This window comes from Sinocyclocheilus grahami, unplaced genomic scaffold (assembly GCF_001515645.1).
Source record: "Sinocyclocheilus grahami isolate Dianchi unplaced genomic scaffold, SAMN03320097.WGS_v1.1 scaffold1034.1, whole genome shotgun sequence".
In the NCBI taxonomy this organism is placed as follows: Eukaryota; Metazoa; Chordata; class Actinopteri; order Cypriniformes; family Cyprinidae; genus Sinocyclocheilus; species Sinocyclocheilus grahami.
The window spans coordinates 424,790-436,257 of record NW_015506213.1 but is presented as its reverse complement, the minus strand read 5'-3'; the positions used below and the strand labels follow the sequence as shown (position 1 = coordinate 436,257).

Sequence of the window (11,468 nt, the reverse complement as noted above, 5' to 3'; positions counted from 1 at the left end):
AACACCCCTTAGCTGTTATAAATTCACTGTAAACCACGGCTTCTCGGGGCTTATTGCTTTAGCAGAATTGTTCTTTTTGGGTGAACGATCCCGTTGACAACGCCATGAACTCATTTCAGCTCCAGCTAATGCTTTGTCAAGCCTCAGCTGCCAGCGCCCGCCGTCCTGCCATCTGTCCTGCAGAGACACAAACACAAGCCTCCGCTAGTGAAACCCGAGCGCGCACAGCGACTCTCAAACACATGGGAAAGAAGTGTGTACAGACACGTCCCCACAGCGTGGCTTTACAAGCGCTTCGTCATACCTGCATCTCTTTCACTTTGCTGGCTGGGACGTCGAAACACACACCCTGAGAGAGAAACACACACACAGGAGCCGTTAGAAATCAAGCCCTGAACTCTCAAAAACAAACAGAGATGCAGATCCTCAGTCTCACTTAGGGCCGTGCCATTATTGACAAAAAATGATATTTTCTGGGATTTTATCGATGACGATAATTAGACGATATTTTGCTGAGTGTGTTATTGTGCTGATATCTTAAGGACTGCCGTGGACAGCTGACTCAAAGTTTTTGATATTTTTCACATTCTGTGTGGTGGTCAGTTCACAGCAGTGACAGAAATTAATCTTTCCCAATAAGATTAAAATAGGGTTGTAACGGTTCACAAAATTCACGGTTCGGTTTGATACGACACAGCAGTGTCACTGATACAGCAAACACAAAGAAATGCCAGAGAAATTTAAATTATTTTATTATTAAAACATCATAAAATATGATCTTAAGGCATTTTAACCGTTGCCGTTTATCCAAGATGATTTTGGAAGCTTTTTTAACATTGGTTTCTTATTTATTTGGTTCCACCGCGTTTGCTGATTTTCAGTGTTTAAGTTATTTGTTATTTTATATTAGGCCTATAGCATGGTGTATTTGTACTTGTTTTGTTAATAAATGAAACATTCTGTGTTTAATGTGAGTTTGTCGTACTGTCTTGTTGTTGTCCATTTAATCAATTGACGCCGAATTGACGCTAATTCGAAAGTAAAATGCACACAGGCATTTACAAGCCATTTAAAAGCGAATAAAAGAAAACTATAACGAACTACCTCACCATCACAACCTGGAGTACATTATATTTCACACACTTCAAGCTAATTTATTTTCCAAATGTAATAGGATCACTCCAACCAATCGTTTGGTTTGTAATGCGTACCGAACCGAAAGCCTCGTACCGAACGGTTCAATACAATGTGTGTATCATTACACTTCTAGTTTAAAATTATTTGTACCTTTTATGGGCATTTTTACCTTTACAAAGCCATTTTTTCTAAACGTGTGCTTTATCTTTTCAGTCAAATTACTACATTTAATCAGTGTATTATGAAATCAGTATCAACTAAATTCATCTTTGCAATGCAGAAGAAACACAGAAGCTGCATCTGAAGAGGCATTTAGATGTGTTTACACACGGTTTAGTGCAGGACATGAATGCATTTATAATGTTTTGATATATTAAACATAAAACGTTGAATACTGTTATTTGAAATTATTTAAATAAAAAGATATTTTAAATGTGAAATTAAAACTGCCAGTAGGTGGCAGCAAGTGACTGTTAATGAGTGAGTCATTGCGATTGAACCGAATCATTTAAACGGCTGATTCATTCAGGAACGAATCACTGTCACGTTGCTCAGAGATGCAGAACCAGGAAATATGGTGTCTAAAACATAAATCTCTTAAATTCTTTTTTTTATTGAAGGGCCGTAAAAAAAAATCAGTATCTCAGTAGTGTAATGGTAATTTTTGGATGAAAAAAATGCCCCCATGTCTTGAATTTGTGATCATTCTGAAGGTATTTTAATAAATTTAATCATGCAGTGAAAGAACGTACTATAATATACGCACACTAGACTAGAGTTCATGTAACGTATGAGTGCACTCTGTAGGGGTGTTTTGAATGGTTTTTGTAATATACTCAATGTCAAATTGCACATCGTCAAAACAATAATTACGATATTATTGCAGACGACATATCGCGCACACCACTAGTCTCACTGCTAATTTAGTCATTTATATGCTACCATGATTTAGAAATAACAAACAGTCAGAATATCGCGCCTTAAGTGAGAATTTGGGTATATGCGCAAATGTGTTATAGTAATATGTGAAAATAAATCAATAATAATACAGGACAAGTAATTGATAAAACTGATCAACAAAATCCATCATTGATTATTCATCAGGTCTGTGCACAGAAACTCATCAGTGATATCCGCAGCTCAAGAGGTCTTTGTATATGATGTAGAGACTGTAGGAACAACACGTGAGCATTTTTCCTAGCATACAATACTTGCATTTGATGCTCACACTGACTGTAAATGTTTAATAATGTTAAATTCAAATGCAGAGTATTTCCACTTTACATAAAGGCCTGTCCTGACCTTAGTGTGTGCATATATCAAAATGTGTACATGTATTTCACATTAATATTTCAGAGTATTCATTTCGATTAAAATAACAGTTCTGAGACGTTAAATGCACCTTTACAACCGCCCATATGTTTACCTCAAACCTTAGTGTTGCAAGCAATATCTCGATGCATATTCACTGTAACGGCATAGTGTGTGTGCATGCTTCTACTGATCAGTTTATGCTTTTTAATTTTAAAAAATTATCGTTTTATTATTATTATTATTATTATTATTATAGGAGAACTGGATGTTGAATAGTGTGGGCTTTTTCATACCACAGAATAAAAAAAGAGAGCGAAATCTATTAAGAAAAATGCACTATCACACCCCTAATTTAGATTTACTGAGAGTCAGGCAAACTCAAATATATAAACGTTCCTTTAATTGTGCAATTTTTCTGTCATATTTGCTGTCATTAGTTTCTAATCACACGTTTTGGCAATGCATCCCAGCGACTGTATGTCATCCTGACTGAGGAGCACTAAATGCCGTCTTGGCTTCAGTAAACACGTACCGTCCTGCCCTTGAGGAAGGTCATGCGTTTGATGTGCTCATCGATTCCTTCCCCGAGCTGCTCCTTCAGGCCGCGCCAGGCGAAGCCGATGTTGTGCATTTCTTGAGAGCAGTTCAGTATCATGGTGGAGAACCCCTGAGAGAACGAGACACGCTTCATAAACCTCTGCTGAGTTTCACACTGATTCAATAACTCTGCATTAACTGTAGAAAGACAGTTGTGCTGTGTGAGGTGTTTGCTGTGGTGTGAGGTGAAGACGTACGGCATCGGAGCTGATGAGGGACCTCTGCTCCAGGCTGGTGGCTCCTGATATGTGAGCGAGGGCTGCCGCCAGTGCCTCCTCCGCCCCGCGCTGCTCGATCAGTTCACGCGCCGCCTCGCGGAAATACCCCACCGCCACGGCCGGGACCGAGTCCAGAAACCTGCAGCAGCAGCGTACATCACATTCACGGTAAATAAAACATTAATCTCTGCATGCACATCAGCGTGATGATTAATCTGAGTGTCTCGGACCTCACGGCGTCTTTACTGGAGGACTGGATGATGTCGTTGGCCGTCGGGACCCCGACCCGTTTGAAGGTGATTCCCTGCAGCAGGCGAACACGAGACACGTTAGCGACGCAGGCGGCTATTAACCAGCCATCATTTGCTCAGCTGATGACACTGTGGTTCATTTACAGCTAAGGCATTATTCGGGCTTGATTCAGGACAACTGGGACATCTTGGTTCAATAAAAGTGTCACAATTTACCTCAATTATGTCATATTAAAATGTGACCCTGGAGCACGGGTATATTTGTAGCAATAGCCAACAATACATTGTATGGGTCAAAATTATCCATTTTTCTTTTATGCCAAAAATCATTAGGATATTAAGTAAAGATCATGTTCCATGAAGATATTTAGTAAATGTCCTACCGTAAATATATCAAAACTTAATTTTTGATTAGTAATATGCATTGCTAAGAACTTCATTTGAACAACTTTAAAGACGATTTTCTCAGTATTTAGATTTTTTTGCACCCTCAGATTCCAGATTTTCAAATATTGTCCTATCCTAACAAACCATACATCAATGGAAAGCTTACTCATTCAGCTTTCAGATGATGCATAAATCTCAAAAAAAAAAAAAATGACCCTTATGACTTGGTGGGTTTGTGCTCCAGGATCACAAATTTTAAATGATACAATAATAATAATAAAAAAGAAAAATAAAGCTTTTTGAATTTTTTAAAATTCAGACAAAATATCTTGTCGGTCAGATCTGTCTGATCACACGGTTTATCTATCATTTGTTGGTTAACCCATATTCACTCCTCTAACAGTGCCGGCGTCTCACCGCTTTCTGCTCCACAAACTTGAGCTGGCTCTCCTCCTTGCGCTGGTAGAAACAGATGCAGATGCCTGTTCTTCCAGCTCTGCCGGTCCGTCCAGACCGATGGATATATGATTCCACATCCTGCACTCACAACACAAGCTTAAGCTGTTACAGAGCATCTGAAACTACAGAGATCCTATCAGCAGGGACTCATCAAGGAATAGGACAAACATGCGCTAAAATACAGATGAAAGAAACATTTAAAAGAACCTACCAAATGTAGGAAACAGAAGAAGCAGAACTGAATTAGGGAGTGTAGGAAATCAACATAAAACCCAGTGTGATTGAAGTAAAAGAGGACAGCAGCGGTGGGACTGACGCACGTTTGGAGGAGCGCACTGAATGACCAGGTCCACCTCGGGGATGTCCAGGCCGCGGGCCGCTACGTTAGTGGCCACCAGCACCTCGAACGTGCCGCTCCTGAAGCCCTTGAGCGTGATCTCTCTCTGCTTCTGAGGGATGTCTCCATGCAGCGACTGCGCGCTCTGAACCACCAGACAGACACAGGAGAGTTAAACACAGCAGCAAGCAAATCATGCTCGCAATCAGACTGACAAGCCTTCATGCAAACACCTTAATCCATCCCACTGACATGTTGACCGCAGATCATTTCTAGCTCAATGGAGAGCACATGTAAACCCTCTCATCGGACTGGAAACCGAAACAGGACAGTACTGCGCATTAGGGCTGGGACAATACATTGATGCATCGCGAAGCGAGAAATGATTCTGCATCGATTCTGAGATCTTCCAAAGGCATCGTGATTGTCTCTTGAATCGATTCTGAGCTTAGTTTTGAACAGCAGATGGCGCCGCGTGCTTTTAGCCGTATTCTGCTGGTTTCCAAACCCTTACACGCGCACCACCTGAACCTAAAATAATCATTCATAAAGTTCAAAAAGGCTGAAACGAATTACAAGGATGTTCACAGTGGGCTGTGTTTACGTTAATCTCGCGCCATTAAAAGCCAATGTGCAACTTAAAAACTTACATGACTCAGCCGAACGCACAAGCGCTCTTCTTCGTGAGCATTTGAGTGTGTGCCATCTGCTGTTAAAAACTAAGCTCAGAATCCATTCCAGAGAGAATCGCCATGCATTCAGAAGATCTCGGAATCACGATGCATGGATTTATTGTCCCAGCCCTAGTGCGCATGTGCAATGAAGTAGAAATCGTGTGAAGGCGTGGAACGAGCTGTTGTTTGTGTAGTGTCATAAATGACCGTCACGTTCCTCGAAACTCTAAAGATCTCATCAGCTCTTGAAGCATGCGACACATCAACCCGATCACATTATTTAGCGTTCATATAAACACTAGGTTCGTCTTCATCGATCAGAATGACGTTGGGTATCAGTACAAACATGGGCAGTGCTGGTGAGGTGTGCGCAGTGCTGCACCTGTTTGATGGATGTGTTCATGGAGAGCTCAGTGGCGTCTCTCTTGGTCTCGCAGAAGACGATGGTCCGGCCGTGGCTGCCGCTGTACACCTGAACGACGTCGCCGATGACAGACGCCCGCTGAGACCAGTGACACGCGATCGCCAGGTGCTGCGCGCCAGAACACAAGCATCGAACGATTCAATAAACACTAGAACTGCGCGATATAATGGATGAATGACAGCAATAATTCATCATTACAAATCAGTTACACACTGCAATAAAATAAATAAATACAAACGGCAAATCACAAAGGCAATGAGACGTTTGTCCTGAAGCAGAATGAAGTTTTGCATGCAATTTTCTTGTCCTTCATCACATTAGATGCAAATATGTAAATGACACTGTCGCCACCTAGAGGAGGAAACCCTCGGCTGACTTTACAGAGACCTTTGGATCTATCCTCTTCTGATGACGGGGCATAATTATGAAATTGTGTTATTGTGATGTAATGTTGTAGACACACTGTGACAGATCTAGCTGAAGATATCATTTAACTACCCGTTTTTGTTTTCAAACCACATGTATTCTTTATTCTGACTAACGAGCACCATTAGATTTACTGACTCATGTTGGGAGCATTCCCACATTTTCACAAAGCAGGCTCACTGCATTACCTCGACTGTGGTGGCGGCTTTCTGGGTCTTCTTCCCGATGAGATCCACATGGATGAACTGAGAGCGCATGTATTTCTTGGCCACGTCGTAAACCCAGGAGGGACACGTCGCTGAGAACAGCAGCGTCTGCGGCTTCTCCTCTGCATCTACACGAGAAGAGTTCAGAAATCCTGCTCAGAGATGCAAAGAGACTTTCTGGAAACATGACGTACATTCTGGCTGTGCCGTTAATCGGAATCGTGATGAGACGTTGAGATTTGCTAATCGCTAAGCCTGCGATGTGGACACGATATTACTCTGAGATGCAAACAGCTGAGGGGGGAACATTGCTCAGACTTTCTTTTAGAGATGTGTTTCACTTCTAGTTACTTTAAGGTATTTTTACAAATATTTGTTATGGCCTTATGTGTCCAAAACTGTAATTTTTCACAACAAACAAACTCAAGATTGAATATAAAATCAAGATTGAATATATTTGGCCAAAATCCCATGTTATAAAAGATGAATATTATAATATTAGACTCTGCTTACACTCTCTTCAGCGTTCCCACATCTCAGCCCTCAAATGCATAAACCATTACCCTTTTTAGATATTACTCCCCCACTTTCTCATTGAATCCAAGCAAATCTCATACGTGACCTATTTTGATCTCAAAAAACTGAGTTGTCACTGAAAGGTGAGTAGTTTGCATCTATGTACTGCCAGCCTTGAGTCTTACTAAGCAATAGAGCGAGCGCACCTCCATTCTCCCCAATCAGCACTACTCTAGCCAACCGAATAAACACCCACCATTAAAACAACAACTAACAGAAAGCGGGAGAGAGTTAGGCAAATTAATACTAAAGAAAACGTATGTAATATGAGATTACTTCGGCTTCGAAATGACAGACACCAAACAAAAAAGGTAGGATTCCCTGCAGAAAAACAACAATAGAACCCCTCCCAAAACACAATAGGAAACGTAATGGATTTAAGGGGGTTATATTGGCTTTAATGTAAGCTATAATGGTGTCTACTGGTATCTGACGGATTCTATTGGTGGGATGTAATCTGGCAGATGGGAAACAACAGAACAACAGTAATTCCTATTGGAATAATGCCCAAAACACACGACAAAAAGGAATTGTTTTAATGGAAACCATAAGAATTTCTGTGATGTGACGAAGCCCATACTGTGCTGCACACTACTGACAATATTAAGCTGAAGCTTGACTTTGCAAAAATAAAATCGCAATATCCGTCAAAAAAAAAGAAACATTTGCAATATTTGATATTTTCCCCAAATCGCCCTAATGTAGATCTTACATGACTCTGGGTGGTTTAGCTTATAGTTTCTCGCGGGACGAACACAATGTGAACGGGAGCATCAGACGTGTGGTTACCTTTCTTATAGGACAGAGAGAGGATCTCCTCCACCTGCTCGGCGAAGCCCATGTCCAGCATCTGGTCCACCTCGTCCAGCACCACGTGCTTCAGCTGAGACAGATCCAGCTTGTTATTCTGCAGATGGTCTCGGATTCGACCCGGCGTGCCCACCAGTACGTCGATGCCATTGCGGATCGCTTCCACTGATGCCACAACAAGTCAATCAGCAGGTTACTAAACATCTCCAAACTGTAGTTCTGTATTTATTTTTCCATTCTTTCTTCCAACTGAATTAAACTACAGATGCTTTTCTGTCACTGATCATTCAGTTACAGTCATTACTATGATGATTAAAGCCCTACGTTGTGGGTTGTATGAGCTTCCTCCGTAGAAGCACGTAACAGAGAGTCTCCTGGTGACGTCTTTGAAGTCTTTGGCCACCTGAATGGCGAGCTCACGAGTCGGCGTCAGAACCAGCACCTGTGTGGACACACATCACACATTCCTATCATACTGGACAAAACTGTGCACACATTCAACCAAATTCATTTCTCAAGATCCCAAAAAAACAAACAGGCACCATTTCTACGCAGGGCTCTGAACCGGTTCAAGGAACAAGAACAAAAACCGGAAACGAACGAAATTGACAGAACCAGAAACTAAATCAAATGTTATAGTTCCGAACAGAATCGAAAATTTGAAATGGCCATTAACCGGTTAATAACGTTATTTTATCGTTCCATTTAATATTTGAAATATTAAATTCCAGTAGTACGGTCTATGCAAATGTGACGCTGACATCTCATCATATAAACTATAGGCTTACATAAAAAGGAATATATAGGCCTATATTTCACTTAAATCATTGACGGATCAACAAAACGAAAGATAAGAATGTGCCGAGTTACGGTTCGTTGTGAAGTTCTCGGAAAGGAAAACGAGACGGCAGAAAGTAGCTTTCTTTATTCTGCAAATCTTGACCGTTTTGAATGTTTCACGCGCACACAGACACAACATATTTTTGTGACATTGCAGCCTGTTTGTTATCAAAATAGAGTACAGTTAAAGAAACGTATAAACTGCTCCGTTGCATTCGGCGTGACCAGCGCCTCACTGAGCTGATATAGCCGAAGTGAAGGATGATGTTTTACATCGAGGAATGTACAAAGCCTAGTCTATAATAAATAATATTTTAGCATCCAGATACGTCGCGAAATATCGTTTGGATTTGTGCTGAATGAGAGAGGTAGTCATCAGTTTCACCTTAAATTAATGTGTTTTTGGATTGACGTTTTTATAGCCTAAACTTTACAGGATTTGTTGTGGAGAGAAACTAATAACTGTTTACATTTTGCTTTAGCCTACCGGCATTTTAGCTTGCATTATTTCTGAATGTAATAATAAATTGTGACGTGACGTGTTTTTTCTTCTTCCTCAAAACGCAATTTTACACAAGCTCTTTTTTTTTAACAATGCAGTAAACATTTTCAAATATCTTTCAAAAATACTTTAATGTCTTTAAAGCATTGTTAGATTTTTTCTTTTGTATAGTAGCCTACATTTGGGCAAAAAGATGATGGTGTACTGGCTGTGACTTATGTCCGACGTAGAAGTATAAATCAGCCTTAAAACATTTTTTTTAAATAAATGACATAAATGAGGCTTGCTCACACTTTCCAGGGCCTCACTAAGCATCATGCATTTAAAACACTGAATGAGAATGAACTTAAACTCGCATTAAAAGCATTTTTACGTCTTGCTGTGATTTGCGAATAGTGACTGTGCACGATTTCTGGGTTACTCATCAAAAGTAAATTAAAGCAGTAACATTGATCGTGTGTTTTTCAGAACAGCAGCATCTTCACGAGTGCACTTTTAGAGCAGCACTCATGGCGTTTTAAAAGCAGTGGTTTACAGCATGAGCCTGTGTTTATCGTGCACTGACACACATATGACCGCAGTACCTTCGGGGCCCGGCCTCTTCTCCTGTCCTCCGCTGCGGACTGCAGCTTCTCCACCAGAGGGACAGCGAACGAGAAGGTCTTCCCCGTGCCGGTCCTCGCCTGGCCAATGACATCCTTCCCATCATACACCGAGTTAAAGGTCTTCACTTGGATGTCGAAGAGATACGAAACACCACGGGCTAAAAGAAAGAGAGATATTTCACAACACAGTCCCAGTGCATATTTCAGCAGATCCCCCTGCAGGCCGTGTGTGCAGCGTTACCCCGCAGCAGTGTGATGGTGTTCTGCGAGATCCGGAAGTTGGAGAAGGCTCCTTCTTTCTGCTCCGGGGTTTCCTAAAGACACGAGCAGATCGTCAGAAATCACCAGGGGCCAGATGTTCAGCTGGATTTGGAAATCCCATGTTCTGCGATCCAGGATCAGGGAACCCATCTTACTTTAGTGCAGGTTTTTCAAAGCAAAACTGGATTGGATCACCCTGATCCAGATACACACCATTTCAGATTTCCAAATCTGGATTACTAGAGCTCTACGGAGCCCCTAAAGGGACATGCTGATGGGGGAAAATACCAGTGTTTTGCATTGCATTTACACAAATATCTACTTCTGACTGCTCCATCTCTGATGATTGTGATTGTAGTTTACAATCAATGATTTAAAAAAACTAACTTTAAATTAAATGTACTATTTTTATTGATATTGACAGCGGTTTAGAGATTTGGGGATATATTGCATGTTACAAATGCTGTATTTTTTGGACTAGTTTTAAAGTTGTATTACATTTTTGTTCCTGAAATCCACTCTTCTGCTGGGATCAGAATAATCCCGTTTATTTTGGGGATAATTACGTATCCCAATCTTACTAAGCGTTTTGAACAACACAACCTGAGGATTTAATCCAGATCAAAACCCAGATCTAATCTGAATTCAGAATGCTTTGCTTCTTTTGAACAACCCATTTTCTAGAAGTGATGTGATGGCCAGAATCTGCTCGGGTTCTGTCTGAACGGCTGGCCCCAGAGCAGCTCACTCGGAGCAGAAGCAGAGGAATAAAGGCTTGTACACACTTTCTCGCGCTCGCTGTCTGAGTCCTCGCTGGACGGTCCAGGCGTATCTACAGCTGACACACATGCTTTATCAGGCTCTCCGTTGCCCATCACGTCCTCCACATTTGCCTTCTTCTTCTTCTTCTTCAGCTGCACAGAGATGTCAGTTAAAGACACGTGCTCCAGAACAATGATTATGACTTCCATGAGATCTGAAATCAGAAGAAAGCCGTTACCTTGATCTGGATTGTGTCCGTGTTTCCGTTCGTGTCTGTGGATTCGGTGGGCATCTTCTCAGCCTTTCTCTTCTTGGGAGTCGGTGGATCACACTCATCTGCCACCTGTTTCGGTTCTTTCATTTTCTTTTTCTTTTTCTGGAGAATTAAAAGACAAAAAACGAGAGGTTCATCTAGCAGGGATGTGTCAGTGATCTTTACTTAATATCTAGTGTGTGTGTGTGAGAGAGTGTGTGTGTGTGTGTGTGAGAGAGTGTGTGTGTGTGTGTGAGAGTGAGAGTGAGTGTGTGAGAGAGAGTGTGTGTGTGAGAGTGTGTGAGTGAGTGAGTGAGTGAGTGTGTGAGAGCGTGTGAGAGAGTGTGTGTGTGTGAGAGAGAGAGTGTGTGTGTGTGAGAGAGAGAGTGTGTGTGTGAGAGAGAGAGAGAGTGTGTGTGTGAGAGAGAG

The 11,468-nt window shown here is 41.4% G+C and overlaps 1 protein-coding gene across 1 annotated transcript in view; it reads right to left on the bottom strand.

The window, feature by feature from the left end:
- Positions 1-11,468, bottom strand: part of ddx21 (DEAD (Asp-Glu-Ala-Asp) box helicase 21) — a 13,200-nt gene that overhangs the window by 833 nt on the left and 899 nt on the right. The window contains exons 2-16 of the mRNA XM_016251197.1: positions 11,025-11,162; positions 10,810-10,938; positions 10,005-10,077; positions 9,743-9,921; positions 8,141-8,258; positions 7,796-7,981; positions 6,413-6,558; positions 5,757-5,906; positions 4,684-4,845; positions 4,322-4,441; positions 3,497-3,570; positions 3,246-3,405; positions 2,984-3,118; positions 305-349; positions 41-177 (exon numbers count right to left, since the gene is read on the bottom strand). Of these exons, the coding sequence (XP_016106683.1) occupies positions 41-177; positions 305-349; positions 2,984-3,118; positions 3,246-3,405; positions 3,497-3,570; positions 4,322-4,441; positions 4,684-4,845; positions 5,757-5,906; positions 6,413-6,558; positions 7,796-7,981; positions 8,141-8,258; positions 9,743-9,921; positions 10,005-10,077; positions 10,810-10,938; positions 11,025-11,162 (1,952 nt within the window). The remainder of the gene's footprint in view (positions 1-40; positions 178-304; positions 350-2,983; positions 3,119-3,245; positions 3,406-3,496; positions 3,571-4,321; positions 4,442-4,683; positions 4,846-5,756; positions 5,907-6,412; positions 6,559-7,795; positions 7,982-8,140; positions 8,259-9,742; positions 9,922-10,004; positions 10,078-10,809; positions 10,939-11,024; positions 11,163-11,468) is intronic.